Genomic DNA, 19,718 nt, shown 5'->3' on the forward strand with positions numbered 1-19,718 from the left:
ATACACAGTGAGATGGAGAACCATGGTCCCAGATCTATGCTCTCCAATATGGTAGCCACTGGTCACATGTGGCCACTGAGCCCTTGAATTGTAGTCAGTTCAATGTGAGATGTGCTATTAGTGTTAAATACACACTGCATTTCAAAGACTTAGTACCCTCACAAAAGAGAACACATCATTAATATTTGTTAAATATTGATGACATATTAAAACAGTAATATTTTGGATCTTTTGAGATAAGTTATTGATATCACCCATTTCTTTTTATTCTTTTCATGTGGCTGCTAGAACACTCTAAAGTACCAATGTGGCCTGCATTGCATCTCTGTGGGCTGGCTCCGGTCTGGATTGTCACTAGGAACATGGTCCTTACCTCCTGGTACATTTCAGACAGTAAATTTCATCACATGTCTGTTAGATGAATGAATGAATGAATGAAGTCGATCAATAACACATGGCTTCCTCTTACCTGCTGTGGGACCTCAGATAAACTGTTTCACTTCCCTGGGCCTCCGTTTTCTCATCTGTAAAATAAGCAGAGTAACCAGAGCCCCCGTTCTCTGCCTTCAGATAGGTCTCTTCAGTGATTTGGAGAAGGGATTTTAGTCTTCCACTTCCAGGGACTGCAAAGTGTTGCTTATTGGGGGCAGGGAATAATGGCGTCCCCAGCTGACTGAGTGGTAAGGTCAGAGCCTCACTGGAACCCTCTATGATTTCATATTCCATTGCAACCCTTCCCAGATCGCCTCTGGGTTTCACTTAGAACCGAGAATAGTCTTACTGCAGTGCCCATCTTTCTTACAGCTGTCCCCACATAACTTCTGGAATTTATTATTCATTTTTATCCCCTCACACATAATTTATGACTCAACTCTAGAAATATCAGGTTACACATCAGTGTTTTTTTTCCCCCGCCTACATTTTCTTTGAAAATTATGTATTCATGAGGCTCTGTGGTGGTCAAATGAACAATTTCCGAAATCAGATCATCTGGGTTGAAGTTCCATCCCCCCAACATCTTACTATTAGAATTATATGACTTTGGGCAAGTTACCTCAGTGCCTCATTTTCCTCATCTGCAAAGTGGGGGGAAAATGCTAATAATTAATTCATGTAAGATGGAGAGGGTTACATGAACATAATGTATGCAAAGCAATTAGCATGGTTCCTGGGACCTGGTAATATATTATTGTATATAATTATATCATAATTCATATGTATGTGCTGTGCTAATTTGCTTCAGTCATGTCCGACTCTTTGTCACCCTGTGGAGCTGTAGCCCGCCAGGCTCCTCTGCCCATGGGACTTTTCAGGCGAGAATACTGGAGTGGGTTGCCATGCCCTGCTGCAGGGGATCTTCCTAACCTAGGGATCGAATCCACATCTCTTAGGTCTCCTGCACTTTGCCACGAGTGCCACCTGAGAAGCCCAATTCATAAATATATTATATTTCATATTATATATCATAAATACCAAATATCATAAATATATTATATATATATATACATATATATGATTGTGCTGTGCTTAGTCACTCAGTCGTGTCTGACTCTTTGTGACCCCAAGCTCCTCTGTCCATGAGGATCTCCAGGCAAGAATACTAGAGTGGGTTGCTATGCCCTCCTCCAGGGGATCTTCCCAACCCAGAGATCAAACCCAGGTCTCGTGCATTGTGAGTGGATTCTTTACCATCTGAGTCACCAGGGAAACCCACATATCATTATGGTATTGATTATATTTTCAAAACGTGTATTCCATACCCACTCTACGCCAGACATTTTGGGATATTGCTCAATATTCGAGACAGAGAAAGTTTCACCCCCATTACAGTAGCTTTTGGGGAAAATGGCATAGCAAAAAGATCAAGGGTGTGAGCAGCCATAAGATTCACAAAGAAAAAGTCAGAGGAGCTGGCCAGGCAAAAAATGTAACAACAACAAAAATAATAATAATGCTAAATGCCTGCCATAGTCTAGTCTGATTACACTTTGGCTACACACATGCTGTCATTTCATCTTTATAATTGTTCCGTTTGACACATGAGAAAGCTGAGTTTCAAAGGCTGAGCCCAAGGTTGACTTACTACCAAGTGGCGGGAGCTGAATCTAAACTCAAGGCTCCGCCCACAAGTCCACTGTTCTTTCTTCCACCTCTAGTTCTCTCCATTCAAGTGATGGGATCATTTCTTCTGGTGTGTCTGAAAATTTTCTTTTCCTATAATAAGACACTTTCCTCCCCAACATTATTGAAGAACAGGTGAAAACAAATCACTGAGGTTAAAACCAGTAGCCCCCGCTTTCTGTGAAGTGTACCCCTCAGGCACATTGTGGGTAGGCTGTTCTTTTAGTATCAGGGGTCTGGTGAGGGTTAAAGCTGGGCTGCCTGGGTAGGTGGAGGGCCCTGTCATGCACGAGGCTAGGAGAGGCTAAAGGTGCAGCATTCAGAAACAGTCCCCATTTTGAGAGACTGGTGAGGTCCCTCCAGGTGAGACTTTAGGAAAAAGTCAGAGATGGAGCCGGAAATCAGACAGGAAGCGGGAACCTACGCTGCTTAAAGTCCAGTTAGCATGTTCACTTCTGGTCGGACTGGGCAGGGAAGACAGATCCTCTTGTCCACTTGGGGGCTGGGACATGGCAGGGGCACAGGGTGACCCTGGCCACAGACCATCCTGTGTTTCCCTCCCCAAGTCCGAGGCTCCGCTGTTCCTCCGAGCCGACCTCTCTTGGGGTTAGGGTCATGGCGGGCTCAGCAGGCAGTTGCTCCTGATAGCCAGGCTGGACTAGAGCGGGCAGGACTCACAGATCCACGTGCTGGTCCACGCACATGGTCGTCAAGCTCGCCTTGGATTCTGAAAGTCCATCTTGTATTCGTTCAACAAGCAGCCTGAGAAATTCTTCTCTCTTCCGTTTTCAGAGATCCTTGGAGAGAGTTTCTCCACCTTGGGTAAGTCACAATAGCGTCTCCTTCACCTTGCTGTTTACAAGTTATCTATGGCCCCACTTCAGAGACAACCTAATGCCAACATATTTCAGGCGCTTGGTAAACAATAAATGCTAACTATTAGGGAGTGCTTACTGCGTGACAGATAGCATTTTAGGTCATGCTCTACTGTTTCTTTGAATCCTCTCAGCAATTCTGTAAGAGTTCACAGTAGCCCTAATTTAGAGATAATGGAAATGGCACAGAGAGGTTGAGTCCTTTGCCCAAAGTCCCACAGCCAGTGAGGTCAGAAACCCTGGTGGCCCCAAACCTGAGCTCTGAACATGACCACAAAGATGCAGACATCTGGGATGGATGTTGGAGGACTGAGCCCAGGTGAAGCCTCAGGGTCCGTCAGGAAGCTTTGAGAAGGGCTGAGGCAGCCTCGCTTCCCAGAAAATTGAATGACCGCCAGCCTGCTGCAGTGGATCCTCTCTCCCCTGCTCCCTCAGCTCCTGCCCAGATCCCTCCCTAACCCCCAGCAGTGTCTGAAAGCACGGTGGAGACATTAACTGGTCCCCTGTTATTCGTCTTAGCTGGTGTTGGCTCAGGCAGTGCAGTTTAGACATCTTTCCAGGGGTAGACAGCAGGTCAGTGAGAGTCGATAATGGATTCCAGCACATTGGACGCCGTTCAGGTTGGATGCACGCCTGGCGTTCAAGTCTTCCTTATGCACTAGCAGCTGCTGGGTGCTGCCCCCCGGGAGGGGCCTGGGCCCCGGGGTGCCTGGGGGCTCAGCAGGCGGGTGGTCAGGGCTGATCCCGGGTCTCTGATCTCCAGGTTCTCCTGGGTCTTCCCTTGTCATCATGCCCTCCCATGCCTGCTGGCTCTCACAGAGCCGAGACTTTTTGTTTCTGGCTACGTTTGCTGCAGCCGTGTCAGCTCATAGTAGGCACACAATCGGGTATTTGTTGAATGAAGCACCGGCAGTTCCTGTTCAGAGTATTGTTTGGCTGACACAGGGGGCCCCCTGGACTTCAGTCTTCTCTTCCATCTGCTTCTTGGATGTCTTCATTGGACACTGCACGTTTAACATGCCAGAAACTGCAGAAAGCTGTTCAGCGCACATCTCCCACCTCAGGTCATGGCAGCCCCCTCCTTCCAGCTGCTCCGGGCAGAATCCTCAGAGCCCATGTGGACACTTCCTTTTTCATGCCACGTGTTCAACCTGTATGCAGTTCCTCTCAGCTCTGTCTTCAGTATAGCCCAGGAATGCAATGGCTGCTTCCCCCACCCCACCGCACCGCTGTCTCTTTCCTCCAGTCTCGCCTGGACCCTCCTAGCTTCCAGCCTTTTCCACCAAAGAACATTCAACTGCTTTGGCCAAAGCTCTTCTAGAATATAAGAGGGAGCCTGTCATTCTTGCACTCACATCTCCACCTCCCTGGGAAGGCCTGCGTCCTCCCCAAAGCCTGGGATACCTGGCATTCACTACCCCATTGCAGTCTCACTGTGGTTCTTTGAACAGGCCAGACACACACCTGATCGGCCTTGGTCTTGCTTCCCCAGATGTACTCCTAATTAGCTTCCTCACTTTCTTCAGGCCTCTGCTGAGGAATCACTTGTGATGCTGTGAGGATTAATGAGTTAACATGGGCAAAGCATTCAGGATAGTGCCTGGCTCATTAGCTGTTAGTTACTGCTCCATTCTCATAATGGATCCTTAGGGCCTCATTCATAGCAGACACTCAGGTTGGTCACTGGGCTACATGTCCAGGGCCTGGCCCAATTGGCCTGTCACCAAATGGGAACTCACCCGTTTGTTGAACTGAAAATATAGAGATGAACAGAGTGAAGCAGAGTACACCCGGCCTGGCCCAGACCATGAGAACTTAACAGTTTGGGGGAAAGTTGGAAACCCATTGTTTCTGTGTCCTCCGGAGGTAAAATTTTGTGCCTGTCCCCACTGCCCCGACAGCCTGGGGAACTACCTTGGCTCGGGTCTTCCCCAGGGCCTCACCCTTACTTCCTGGCTCCAGCTCAAAGACATCAGGAAAGTCTTTGATGTCTCAAAGACTGCCATCAAAGATGAGGAGTTCTGGCAGGGACTGAACCCCTGAGCTGGCTTGTGGGGTGGCCGAGGGTGTGGGGAGAGGGAGCGGGTGACAGGACGGAGACAGCTCTCCCTGCAGAGGTGACCCCTTGTGCTGGGCCTGACCCCCCTCATCTCGCACACTTCTGGTTCTGGGAATTGTTCGAGAGTTGGGACCTTCTGCTTCAACTGTCGCCACTTCTGGCTTTTGATTTCTCGGCCCCTCCCCTCGAAGCTTTTGCCCTAAAGAGTCCAAAGATCAAGACTGTGGCTCGAGTCCCTTGGTCTCTTTCCAGGGCAGAAAAACCTCGTGAATCTGCTCTCTGTTTAGAGTAGCTTCTAATTTGAAGCAGCTGCTGTCCCCAAGCAAAACCACTCTGTAGGTGTCCCAGAACCCCAGCCCTCAGAGGTCTGCCCTGGTTAATTTGACCTCGGCTGTTTGTCCCTGAGGTGCAGAGGGAAATGGGAGGTTGTTGTGTCCCCTCCCTGGGCCCCCTTGACCCCTCGGACTGCCCCCGGGGGCATGCAAAGCTGCACGCCCAGCTCTCACTGCAGGGCACCCAATAGGGGGTACTAAGTGCAGAGTTTCTGCCTGTTTATGTTCCATGTGCCCCAGTGTGCTGGAAAACAAAATGCATAGAAACTGCTTACGAATAAAACCACACCATGAAACTGTCCTCCTACTCAGAGGGGGTGATCTGGTTGTTTGTCATAGAAGCATCTTTGATGCTGTTAGCCACACCCCCTTTTTAGGCAAAATGAAGAGCAGTGCTCTGTGCCCACAGAGCTTGCTGTTGGATGGATCTTGGTTTGGGTCATCTGCTTTATGCAGCAGTTAATTTTTTAAAAAATTCTATTGAAGTGTAGTTGATTTGCAGAGTTGTATTAATTTCTGCTGTAGAGCAAGGTGATTCAGTTACATGTACATATATTATTTTTCATTATGGTTTATCACAAGATATTGGCTAGAGTTCCCCGTGCTACATAGCAGGACCTCGGTGTCTGTCCATCCTATAGAAGAGCGTTTGCCTCTGTTAATCCCAAACTCCCAGTCCTCCCCTCCTCCGTCTGCTTCCCCCTTGGCAACCACACATCTGTTCTCTGCATCTGTAAGTCTGTCTTTGTTTCATAGGTATCTTCATTTTTACAGTATTTCAGATTCCACGTATAAGTGGTGTCAGATGTTTTCCTGTTTCTGACTGACTACACTTACTGTGCCTCACTCCTGTTTTGTGGGTAGAAGCATCAGGCCTTATGGGTTTGGAGTCAGGGAGACGCGGCTTTCAGCCCCAAATCCATCACTTATTCACTGTGTGTGTTTCGCGTCTCTGAGCCTTTATCTTCCCATCTCTAAAATGGGAATCCTAGGACACACCTGGCAGGATTTCTGTGAGCACTGGAGACCATGTTGGTGCAGAGCCCAGCACCCAGCAGGCGCTCAGGAAACAGGAGCGTTATTCATTGACTCATGCCATAGCCACGTGTTGAGCGCTGGCTGGGGAACGACAGGGGCAGAAATACCTGTCCTGTGGGGTTAATGTTCTAGATGGGGAGCTGGATAACCAGATAAAGAGGTCCAATAGGTAAGTCAGGAGGAAGGACTGTGGTTTAACTAGTGTGGGCAGGGGAGACTTGCTGAATAGATGATATGGAAGCAGGAACCTAAGGCACAGAGGGAGCTGGCCATGCAGATGCCCTGGAGAAGCAGTGCTGGCCTGGAGGGGCAGGCTTGCCCACCATCTCTGGCGCTTTTGACCTGAGCTTTCCTACATGTGGTCTCTGAGCCCCATTGGCCGGTCTCTGCCCCTTCATTTCTGAGCCTTATTGACCAGTCGAATCACCCTCCACAAGATTGACTGTGTCTTCCAGGAGTTTGTCCTAATAACAGAATTAATCAGACCAAATGTTATTTTGAAATGTTCCAGGGAAAGAATGAATATGTGCCCATGTAGAGCTGCCAATTTTGATGTGAAGTATTTGGGCAACATGTAGCTGAAAGGAGAGAAGGGAGTGAGGCCAGAGAGAGATGGATAGAATCATGGCCAGTATCTGAGTCAAGGTTCATTTCTAAACTTTGATAGCAGAGACTGCAGAGAAAATACTAGCCAGCCCTTCTCCCCTGCCTCTTGCCATGGCCTTCTCATCATTTGGAACACCTCCTCCAGGAAGTCCTCCCTGACCAACCACTGAATTACCTTTAGAGATTTTGTCACCACATAAAATTATCTTCAGTGTTTTGGGGTTTGTGGTTTATTTTGCCCTTTAGAATGAAAGTGCCAGGAGCTTAGGAAACTTGTTTCCCAAGAACCTAGACAAGTAATTGTCACACAGTAACTGCTTTATGTTTACTGGGTAAATGGATGGATGAAGTCACTTTATATAGAGCTGGGGGAAGAGTTGCTATAGACCAGTGTTCTTCAAACTGCGAGTTATATCCCATTAGTGAGTTGTAACATCAGTTTAGTTGACATTTGAAAAAATGAAATAGAAAAGAATTTAATATCAGAGTGCATCACACATGGTAAGGATAAGTATTGTTTTAAGAAAAATATATACATGTACATACATATATAATGTACGTGTATATGCAACGACATACTTTATTTCCCACTGTGGAGTAGTCAGAGAAGTTTGAAACAGCAGTGAATTCTTAGTTTTCTCAGGCTTGATCTTCAAAAGGTACATTCTTCCCTCAGAGACTGTAAACCTAGTCACATAAAGTTTACATTCTGGGGCCCCAAAGTAGAACTTTAAGAAAAGATTCCTTTGTTTCATATTAACTGAAAGAAATGAATAACTTTCTACCACAGAGGTGACATCGTCTTCTAAGTCTGCTGACATGCAAGGGCCTGTTTACACACTCACCGATACACACCCACCATCACACAAGCACACACCAACACACATACATGGGCACCCAGACACATCCACGCTCCGTACACACACAAACACACATGTATGTACCCACAGACAGGAGCACACAGACGCACAGTAATACAAATTGTATCTATAAATACAAGCACACATGTATACAGCGACACGCTGGCAGATACAGACACAAACATTCATGTATACACAGACACAGAAGCAACGCACAGTTATGGACAGGCACATGGGCACACACACGCACCTACGTCCACACAGGAACATTCTTACTGCTTCCACTTTGTGCATGTCTCACCCCCTCCACCTTGGAGTCACCCAGCCCATTTTCAGATGGTCACCCAGGAAGGGGCACCCAGGCTGCCCCTGACCAGCGTCTGCAGCTGCTCAGTCTAGGGGAGTCCACAGCCTTTGCAGATGGGCAGACTTGCCTTTGAACTCCCCCTGACTGGCTGAGTGACCTGGGTCAGGTTACTGCATCTCATGGAGCCTGATCGCTCACCTGGGAACTGGGGTGGGTAACACCTACTTCACAGGGCTCCCGAGGCAGTGGGTCAGACTGAGAAAGGGCTTGGCCCCCTCGCCAGCTGCCGCCGCAGCGGCGTCAGGACCCTGGGCTGCTCTCACTAGGCGATGCTGGACCAGCGCCCTGGCCCTCCGTCCTTCTGTTGTAACAAGAGGATCTTCTGGCAGGATCCTGAGAGGAGAACTAAGATCTGCAGGAGGATGTGGGCACAGTGGCTGGTGACGCTTGTCACACAGTCTATATCCCAAGGCTGCAGTTCCCCCATGTGGCCCCGCCCAGGCCACACGACCCCATGCTGCTCTTTGGGGCCGTTTCTCTCAATTTATGGAGTAATGCCAATCTGAATCCTTGAGGAGCTAGCCAGGCTCTCCCTAGAAAACCACCCTCTCTGCCATTGAAAGGTCTCCCTTTGAAATGACACCTGTGAGTTCTCGGATGGATCCACTCTCCCTCAGGCTTTAGAAGCAGCTTCCCTGTGTCCAGAAGGCTCTGGTGTGGGGAATCACATGTTACCTGCACTGGGGTCCCCTGAGGTCTCCCCGGGGCTCACTGATACACACCAGTTGCAAAGATTGTGTCAGTTTCACCTTCAGCAAGGAGACAACAAGAGGCATGAATGTAGGGAAAGAGAAGGGGTCGCCAGGATGGAGTCGGGGTGGCGGTCCTCATCCAAAGACATGACATGTCCAAACAGAGCAGCCGAGATGGGGAGAAACGCGCATCCCCCGAGGATTTTCTGTTTCACATTTTGCCTCCAGGACAACGCGGAGCAGCAGATGTCAGTGACAAAGAAACTGAAAAACAAAGAAACGCATAAAATGTAACCAGAGAGCAGCTGAGTTTATCTGCCATCTGGCGCTGCCTCCTGGCCATCCCAAGCCTGCATCCATCCGTCCACATGTGGAGAACCTGGGAGCTGCCCGCAGACCTGCTGCAGGCCCTCCGTGGGCACGGCCTCCCCTCTCCTCTCTGCTTCCTGTCTGTCATCAGCCAGCAATGAATGTTTATCGACCCTCTGATATGTGCCTGGCTGGTGCCAGGTGCCCTTGGGGACGAGAAAGTGGAGGAGACTGACGCAGAGGTTTTCATCAGCTGGGAGGACAGACATCGTTCGAATCCTGCAGCCCTGCCGCTGGGCATGCTGGGAGACTTGTTTCTCTACCAGTTCAGGGCAGAGCCGGGGAAGCTGAGTGAATTGGTTCTAATGAAGCGGTTGACTGGGGACATCTCCTTTTGTCCTGACTACTTCCCTTTGAGGGAGGGACTCTAGTGGCCCACCGAAAGAGCCCAGAAAGGTGCAGGCCTGGGGCGTCAGCACATTTAGTTCTTTCGTGTAGAAGCCAGTTACAGAGTAGCACATTCTATATGATCCCATAGGCAAATCCGTAGACACGGACCGTAGGTTTAGTGATTGCTCGGGGCTGAGGGGACCAGGGGCTGGGAGGTGATAGCTACGGAGAGCCTGAGAGGAACGGGGTTTCTTTTCAAGTAATGAAAATGTCCTGAAATGAATTGTGATGATGGAGGTCCAACCTTGTGACTACTGAAACCCGTTGAACAGGACGCTTTAAATGGGCGAATTGTAAGACATGTGGATTTTATATCAAAAAAGCGGGTTTTTGATTTCACATTTAGAGTCGAGCCCTGTTCCACACACACACTCCCCTGCCCCCCGACACCCCTCACCCCCCATTCAGTAGGCCTCTCCTGAAGCTGGAGCAGCTTCTTCCTTGGGCTTTTAAGTGGCGGTGGGGAGCGTGGAAGAGGGGCAGGAGGGGCAGGAGTGGAAAAGATGCAGGAAGGTTCTTGCATGAGGGACGCGGTCTTGATCGGCCTTCGCTCCCTCTAGACCCGGCAGGCTCTCCCTTTCGTGGGTTGTTTGGAGACTTCTCAGTCCCCGAGGATCTCTTACCTTCATTTTCCATAATGAGGCTCTTTTCCTGCTTGTTGCTGCCTCTTCGTTCCTCAGGACTGAGAATTCCATAGTTACCCTGTGGGCAGCCCAGGAATGAGCCTTGCGGGCTCTCCTTGAGCTGGTGGGAGGGTATCTGGTCCTGAGGAAGCCACATTCCACCCTTCCCTAATGAAGCTGACCGGGGTTGGCTGATCTCCAGTTCAGCACATGTTCTTACTTGTTGTCACAGCTGCTCGGAAGTCACAGATTTGAGCCTTTGACGCCGGATAGATGTGGCCTCTCACGAGGTGTTGTCGGGGGCACATATATTAATTCTTCAGTGATTTCAAAGGCCCCCCTCTCAATTTAAGACAAAGGGCAAAGCCTCCCAGCCTCTCAACTAGGGTGTGTTTGCAGGTGGGATTTTGGCTCTTCAATACCTCTCTCCAGTAAACCACTCTAAAACCTCTTTCCCATCTCCTAAAACTCAGCCCTTTCGTGTGGATGTGGGCCAGGCTGGGTGGGATTGTGGGTCCGGGTTAAGAGTTGGGCCACTCAGCTCTTGGTGTCTCTTCTGCAAAGTCTGCCTACAGTCTAGTACCTATGTTGTAGTGAGCTGTTTCATGTATAATGTAGCTTTGTGCTTCATCAGAAACTTCCATTTCAATATCCTGACACGATTATAAAATATTTCTAGTAGACAGAGATCATATTCTCACATCTTCCCTGGAGCAGCCGTGTCGTGTTCAGTAAAATCATATTCATGCCAAGATGGGCTTGTCCACTGCATACATTTCCTGAGATGCCCCACAAATGCTTTCTAAACGTTTCCCTTGTCAAACGGTACCTGCACTTTCCAGAAGGATTTGATTTTTTTCACTCGCTTATAGATGAGCTTTCTTTCGTAGGAGGTCACAGTATTTTCTTGCCCGGTTGAAACGCCATTTCAATAGGTTATATAGATCCAAATACATAACAAACACTTTTTAAAAAACTAAGAAAGTTGACATTGCAGAATTACCCTGGTGTTTTGATCTGTTTGCTGGCACATTTATCCTGAAACCTCTGGCGAAGATGTCACAAGAAGAGGCTAGAAAATAGCATTAGAAACTATCCCCGCTTTCCTTCCTCCATGATTAAACAGCCAGGCTCATTCTTTTTAATGTCCTTAGTGTTGACTTTACAATTATTCTTAGGAAGGACCAAAGGACAACATCAGCCAGTTTATAATTGAATCCAAATTTGTGGGGGAGGGGTGGAGGCAGAAGTAGGAGGGGAGAAGTTTATTCTCTTCTCAGCCCTGCGCAGTGTCATTTTTTAAGCAGTGCCTTCAAGGGTGAATGTAAAAGGGACTTCAAAGGGCAAAGTCGAGTTGCCAACCAGACTCTTTGAAGATGAAGGATGCTTTTGGAAAGAGCTTTGAAAGGAAACAACTAAGACACAGAACCTTGATGAAAACCTTGCATCGCTTGGTTCTGAGTTCACCTTTGGCTCAGTTTCTGACCCGTTTACCCTGTCTCTCTCCAGCAAGGAACAATGAGAGGCCGTCATAGCTGGGAAAATCTTCCTTGACACTGCAGTGTGGTACATCTGATGCTTTCTCTGACCCCAAAGAGTTAACTTTATGGGAGGGACAGAATGCTGCACACCAGACGTAGTTTAGGAAAGCAGAGTCATGTTAGAAATGTGTTGAGTGGCGCATGCGTGCTGAGCCGCTTCAGTCGTGTCCAACTCTGCGACCCTATGGACTGTAGCCTGCCAGGCTCCTCTGTCCATGGGATTCTCCAGGCAAGAATATTGGTGTGGATTGCCATGCCCTCCTCCAGGGAGTATTTTGGTTGTGAGGGTACAGGAAGATTTGGGCTGAGTGGGGTCAGGAATGAGTTGTTAAGATGAAAAGTCACACTGAGAGCTCCCATTTTTTTTAAGTGCTTGTTCTGTACAAGGCTCTGCATGAGCATCATCATTATTATTATTATTATTATTTTAATATCATTTATCTGACTGTGTCAGGTCTTAGTCGCGGGCTCTCTCATGGTGGCGGTCAGTCTTAGTTGCCTTCTGGCGTGTGGGATCTTAGTTTCCTGACCAGGGATCAAACCCACATTCCCTGCATTGGAAGACAGATTCTTAACCACTGGACTGCCAGGGAGTCCCCAAGCATTTTATACAAATGGTGTCCTTTGATTTCTATGAAGTCAGTGCTGTTATTATGACTCTCATTTTACCCCTGATGAACCTGAGACACAGAGGAGCCCAGCTTTCCCCAAGGTCTCACACCAGCTGAGCAATAAAACCAGGATTGGGGTCTGCTGTCAGAGCCCCTCTTTTATTTACTCATCTTCCCTGGTGAGGGAAGAGGCAAAAGGAACAGATGATACCTTTTGGTTGTATATGGATTGTGTGCCCAGTATAAAGCTCACAGCAACCTTACCTCTTATCTCTACCTCCTCTTCACAGATGAGGAAATTAGGACCCAGAGAAGTTAGGTAACATGTTCAAGTTCACACAGCTAGATAGCCATGGAGCTGAGATTAAACTCCGGGCCTGTCTGGTTCCAAAGCCAGACAGCCACCTTCTCCTGGAGCCTGTGAATTCCTGAGGCCTGGGGAAAAGTTTTTGGTGTGAGGACAGCTGGGCAAGTCTACATGGATCCACTGTTAGCTCTCAGAACTAGCGGCCCAGAGGAATCTTGGTTAGCCAGAGCCTGGCTCCTCCACAGTCCTTCTGATACGTATGTATATTTTTCAAGTTGGTGTCATCACTTTTTAAACCTGCCTTCTCTCCTTACCAGCCCAAGTGTCCTTTGCTCCTGGGCTGAATGGATGAGGGCCGTTTTCCCCAGTTTATGGGGTGATGCCAGTCTGAGGTCTGAGCAGCTGTGGCTGGGTGATTCTTGTCGGCTCTGGGGGCAGGAATTTGTTATTTTAGGGGACAGTCTTCTACTGTTTTGTGCAAGTACCCCCCTGACCACCATCCTGCCTCCCCCCTCTAAGACCCCAAGGCAGATAAGAAAGTGTACTCGATAAAGGACCCCAGCCCTCATTCCTACAGCCAGGCTGTAAGGACCGAGAAAGAATGCATTTGTGGGTTCTCCTGGGAGCCACAGAGCTCAAATCATGCCTTGTCAACCAGCCTGACCAAGCTGTTCTGGGAGCTCAGTGTCTTCAAACACAGGCCAGGCTCTGGTTACTTCCCCGCCAGGTCCCCTCAATTCCAGCAGGCCTTTGAGGACATGGCCATTGTTGTTCAGCTGGCTCAGTTGTGTCCAGCTCTTTGCGACCCCATGGACTACAGCACACCAGGCTCCTCTCTCCTCCACTATCTTCCCAGAGTTTGCTCAGATTCATGTCCATTGAGTCAGCGATGCTGTCTAACCATCACATCCTCTGCCACCCCCTTCTCCTTTTGCCTTCAATCTTTCCTAGCATCGGGGTCTTTTCCAATGAGTCGGCTCTTCACATCAGGTGGCCAAAGTTTTGGAGCTTCAACATCATTCCTTCCAATGAATATTCAGGGTTGATTTCCTGTAGGATTGACTGGTTTGATCTCCTTGCAGTCCATGGGACTCTCAAGAGTCTTCTCTAGCACCACAATTCGAAAGCATCTATTCTTCAATGCTCAGCCTTCCTTATGGTCTGTCTCAGTTATTCATATACATTCTTTTTCATGTTCTATTCCATGACAGTTTATTACGGATATTAAATATTGTCCCTTATGCTATACAGTAGGACCTTGTGGTTTATCCATGCTATATATTAATATAATACTTTGCATCTAATAGCCCCAAATGCCCAATCCTTCCCTCGCTGCCCCTCTCCCCCTTGGCAGTCACAAGTCTGTTCTCTATGTCTGCGAGTCTGTTTCTGTTTCGTAGATAAGTTCACTTGTGTCACATTTTAGATTCCATGTATAAGTGATAGCATATGGTATCTGTCTTTCTCTTTCTGACTGACTTGGTATGATCATCTCTGGGTTTTCTGGAGAGTCCAGTTGGAGCTGGACAGGAGACACATTGGATGCATTTTTGCCAGCCCACCCTGAGCGGGCCATTGGTGGTCATTCCAGCAGCAGGATCTCCTTGAGAGTCAGGACGCTGTGCTTTTTAAGGAAACTGGGCAGAAAGAGCTGCTTCCAAATCTCCCTGACCTGACACGTGCCATCAAGATGCCTAATGGACGGCATCATGGCCCCCGGGCTCCCCCGAGGATGTCTTGGAACCTTGCAGTGTGGTCGTCTCAAGTGCAGTATCGCGGGGCTGTGCCCGGGCACTGATGTTTACTTACATTCTGGAAGGTCAGACCAGGCGCACGACGGAGGAGCACCAAGAGGGACTCCTCAGGGCTCCGTGTGAGCACGCTGACCCAGGTCCCCATCAGGAGGCAGTCCCCTGTTCAGACGGGCTTGCTCTTGCCTCTCCCACGAATGCCAGAGGATGCGTGGATGGGGGTGCCAGGAGAAAGGCCCCAGCCTGGGAGGTGGCAGAGCAGAGTGCAAAGCCCCGTCTGCTCCCGGATGACTCAGGGCTTGGCCGGTTTTACATCCTGTGTGCCTTCTCTCTCCGTCCGGGCTGGGCTGGGGCCTGAGGGGCCGAGGGATGGGTGGCGAAGGGCGTGAAGATGTAAAAAGGGCTCAGTCAACCTTAGGAATCGGACTTGCCTCGATGATGATGATGGATGATGCTGCTCACGGCGACAACGGCCCTGAGCTCTGCCGGACACAGCGCTGTCTGACATTGGACTCGGCTCAGCCTCTGAAAGCTGCTCTTCAGAGTGCGCTTCGATGGTGGCGAGGGGCCCGCCCTCGTACGTGGTCTGTGTGACACAGCCTGGTAGGTAGCTAGGAGACTGCCTGGATCCCACATCTGACTCCACTGACACCCAGCTCCGTGACCTTAGACGCATCACTCAGATTCTTTGGGCCTGAGTTTCTTCATCTGTAAAATGGGCGTGATAGCAGTGCCTCCCTTACAGAGTTTTTGGTTTCAAAGACCGTGGGCTAAAACTGGAGATGTGGTGTTCAAATCCAGACCATGTATAAACGGTGCATCTGAGCTAGAGGCAGAGCTGTGGGAGGAACCCAGTCTTGAGTCCTGGGTGTGAATCCTGCCCAGGCCCTTGGCTTGCCAGGAGTCCACAGGTAAGTTCTAGTCCGTCTGGGTGCCTTAGGGTCCTCATCTGTAAAATAGAGACAGTACCGGTGTTCTCTTCTCTCTGAGCCATGGTGAGGGATTAAATAAGACTCTGCGTGACATAAACACAGCTCACGCTGAGTCTGTGGTCATTAGGTGCCAGCCACCCAGCAAAATTCCAAAAAAATTAATATCCATTAATTCACATTGTCTCACTTAAGCCTCCCTGACCCCTTCAGGCAGGTAAGATGTTTTTCTGAACCCATAAAACATGTTTTTATTTTTATTTCCTATTTTTATTGGAGTATAGTTGATTTACGGTGTGTTATTTTCTGCTGTCCAACAGAGTGAATCAGTTACACATATACATACATGTACCCACTCTTTTTTAGATTCTTTCCCCCATGGGTCATTACAGGGTATTGAGTAGCGTTCCCTGCACTGTACAGCAGGTCCTGTTTAGTTATCTATTTTCTATATAGTAGTGCGTGTCAATCCCAATTTATCCCCCACCACTCCTGCGGCAGGTGCTATTATTGTTCCTTACTTTATGGATGTGGAAACTCAGGTCCCAAGAGGTAAAGGGGCAGCGTGTTGGGGGAGCAAATTGAAGGATGCTGGTGCTCCGCGAGGCTCCCAGGGCAGCCTCCACACACTGCAGCCCCCTCCTCCCTGATCTCACACATCAGGGCTGTGGCTCCCCTCCCCCTCCCCCTCCCCCAGTGCGAAGCCTTTCTCTCTCACTGCCCCCACCCCCCTCGGGGAATATTGCTCTGGGATGAATGGGTCTGGGATTGCAGGCTGTGGCTGGGATAAATGAGCTCCTGTGTGTTGTGCCTGTCTCTTGTTGAGTGAGCATCAGCCTAGGAATCTCGATGAGCTTACCCAGCGGACAGCCGTATTGGATCAGCGTTTAAATGGACAGCCTTGTGCTTGCAGGGAACGAACAGTCAATAGAGGCCTGTTGACTGCCGGCTGGCTTGCCCTGAGCCGGCGGCCTCAGGCGTGGGGTCTCTGCCAAGAGGGGAGAAAGGTGCAGCCCCCGGCTCCTGGGGATCTGGTGGTGCTTATTTTTGCACGGGGAGTGCCAAGGGCTCTGGGAACCTATTTAGTATTCACTTTCACACCCACCTGCTCAAAATCACAGACACTTGCTCTAAATGGGAGCTTGTCATTCTCTAGGCCAGAGGGACATCTTGGGGGCCACAGTCATGCCTGCAGCTTCTCTGGGATGATGCCTGTTCCCTGTCATTTTAGATGCAACACAGCAGAGTGTACAAAAGTGCCTGGATTCTGAATCTGGTCCACCACCATCCATCTCTGTGCCTCAGTTCCTTCATCTGTAAAATGGGGGTGGTAACTGTGCCTCGGTACTTCGCTTGTGAGGGCTTGTGAGGATTGGACAAGTTAATATATGGCACGGTGTCATGCATGTAGTAGCCTCCATAAAAGGGTTCCTAAGAACGTCTCCTGTAAATATCAGTTCAAGGTCAGTGTCCACTCTTGTCTCTGAGCTCCACAAGAGCAGGGGGCCTGTCTGTCCTGTTCACTGCTGGGTCCCCAGGACCTACTGCCAGGTCTGACATGTGTCAGGTTCTTAGAAATATCTGCTAAAAGGATGAGTGATACATGTAAATAATACTGCTCCAAGTGTGGGATGGAAGAGCGGTCTCTGTGTGTCCTGAGCTCCTTAGGGGTTCACAGGCCAGAAGGGAGACCTTGCGGACCATATTAATTTCCTGTGGCTGCTATAACAAATTACTCCCAATTTAGTGGTTTCAAACAACACAGATATACATCTTACAGTTCAGGACGTCAGAAGTCTTAGTGGGTCTCACTTGGCTAAAATGAGGGGCTTTAAAAATAAATAAATAAAATAAAATGAGGGGCTCTTAGCTTCTAAGGGGCCCCTGCATTCCTTGGCTTGTGGCCCCCTGCCATCTTCAGAGCCAGCAATAGCCTTTCTCATATTACATAACTCTGATATTGACTCTTACCTCTTCCCCATTTGTAGAACCCTTGTGATTATATTGGGCCTACTTATATAATCTAGGATACTCTCCCTAAAATCAGATGATTAACAATGTGAATTCTATCAGTTACCCTAATTCCTTCCCCCTTTGCCAGGTAACAAAACATATTCACAGGATCCAGGGATTAGGGAATGGACACTTAGGGGACCACTCTTCTACCTACCATAGCAACTTTCACTTATTCAGGAAGATGGGAAAGCTACTTCAGAGACTCTAACTTCCCCAAACCATATTTGGAAGATTAAGGCTTTAGAATCAGCACCTCTTCTACAGTAGCTCTTCCTGAAATGCTCAACCCCAGCCTGTGCTATGGTGATTCTCTGCAGCTGGTGGTAGGTGCCAGTAAAACCAGCCTTTAATAAAGGATAATAGCCCAGAATCATAATCGGGAAATGTTTAGGGAGCCACTCCCATGTGCCCCAGCGTTAGTTGCACTCAGCAGCATTCTTGCTATTCCAAGTCAGTCTTTTTGAGCACTCACTATGGGAAAGGCGCTCACTGAATTCTTGTGTTGGCCCCTTAAGGTAGGTACAGTTGTTACCCTTCTTGGCAGATGAGGAGACCGTGGCACAGAGAGGTTTAGTGACTTGCTCAAGGTCACACAGCCCATCAGTGGCAGAACTAGGATTTGAACCCAGGGAGTTGGACTCTAGACCACCACTCTCCCCTGGTTTGCTCTCCTGCGTCTCTGCTGCTCATGCACTTTACCTCATTTCAGGTGCACATCTACCCTGTGAGAGCAGGGTTTCTTTTTAATGCCCATTGCTCAGATTAGGAAACTGAGGCCAGGAGTGTCTCCATGGCAAGCCCAGCCTTACCTGGCTGCTTAGTGCCCTGCTTAGGCTGTTTCTCTGTATCAAACTGCCTCCCTGTGTGTTACTGGAATTAATTTAGAAAAATGAACGTTTTCACAACATACCTGGCCCCCCAGTCCCTTTCAGGAGTGTTGGCTGTTGTCAGTCCCACTCCTCCTCCTTACAGGTAAGGAATCACTGCTATTTAGAAGGAGAATTGGATGGCATTTTCCCGCCTGCCACCCACGACTTTCATTTAGGGCCAGCCTGAAGACTGCAACAGGCAGGCAGGTGTGACACTTGAAAGAGTATACGTGGCTGGTCTCCCAGGAGCTCCTAAATGAAAAATTTCAATCTTATGGACGAGAGTGGAGCAGACACAGCCCTCATTACTATCTATGTCTAAATTAAATAAGACAAGGGAGGCTCTTGAGAAAAAAGGCAGAAGTTAGTACAAGGTGAAAGGACAGGGTGCAGGAGAAATGCTCTTGTCAGCAAAGGTTCTCTGACTTTCTAGGGTGTATGGAACCCCAACATATTTCTCCTTTGGAGCATCGACATCCACTGAGGTCGAGGGTATAGAACAGACACAGCTATGGCTCTGGCCTCTGCCTCTCCTTGTCCTCTGGCTCAGCCAGCCCTGGGCTGCAGGCCTGGCCCCAGGACTCTTAACCTGACTGCCATGGTTCCAGAATGGGGGGACCCCGGTGCCAGAATCCCTCCCTGATGCCGTCTTCCAGATGCCAGCCCTGAATGGCCCTCCAGATGACAACCTGAGATACAAAGTGGTCCAGTGCCTTTGTTCTAGAAGTCACCATGCCAGCTTCATTTTTACTCATTCATCCAGTCCACTGTCCTCTTGCCATTCATTCATTCTCTTTCTCTCTCTCTCTCTCTCTCTCTCACACACACACACAGACACACACACACACTGCTAGCTGCAGTCCAGCAGGAATATAGGCTTCCTGCCATTAATTGGAAGCTCCTGACTGCAGACACAGCATAACAGTCTATTCATAGTCCTTTTTTAATTCCAAGAAATGCTGCTGTAGCTAATACCTACTCCAGGGCAAATGACTGGTTGGCATATCAGCACTTTTCAAGTTATAAGCACCCCCTTTTAGCTGGGACTCCTCGTTTCTTTTAAGTGTTCTTCGGAATGAAGCATTACCGAGTGGCCAGCAGGCCTGAGGAGGTGGTACAGAAGCTGAGCTGCCCAGAGAAGTGGCCCATGATGCTCAGGGAGGTGGGTGACCAGGTGACCCATGGGTTCCACTCCCTTCAGAAGCTGCAGGAACCAGGGGGCCCGAGCCACTTCCTACACAGCAATCCTGGTCACAGCTTTCTTTGCGGGCACCCATTTCTGGAGGAAAAGTACAAATACTTTAGGAATTGATCCCTGCCCCATAGCCTCTCAAAAGCAGTCCCTCTCTCCATACCTTCTCT

At 49.0% G+C, this 19,718-nt stretch overlaps 1 protein-coding gene across 4 annotated transcripts in view; it reads left to right on the forward strand.

Annotated features, from left to right (window-relative positions):
• CHST11 (carbohydrate sulfotransferase 11) overlaps positions 1-19,718 on the forward strand; it is a 265,715-nt gene that overhangs the window by 203,575 nt on the left and 42,422 nt on the right. For 2 of the 4 annotated variants that reach the window (XM_043440977.1, XM_043440978.1), the window contains exon 3: positions 2,914-2,943. The exons of the other annotated variants lie outside the window; for them this stretch is intronic. In XM_043440977.1, the coding sequence (XP_043296912.1) occupies positions 2,914-2,943 (30 nt within the window). The remainder of the gene's footprint in view (positions 1-2,913; positions 2,944-19,718) is intronic. 4 annotated transcript variants of the gene reach the window in all.

This window comes from Cervus canadensis, chromosome 21 (genome assembly GCF_019320065.1).
Source record: "Cervus canadensis isolate Bull #8, Minnesota chromosome 21, ASM1932006v1, whole genome shotgun sequence".
In the NCBI taxonomy this organism is placed as follows: Eukaryota; Metazoa; Chordata; class Mammalia; order Artiodactyla; family Cervidae; genus Cervus; species Cervus canadensis.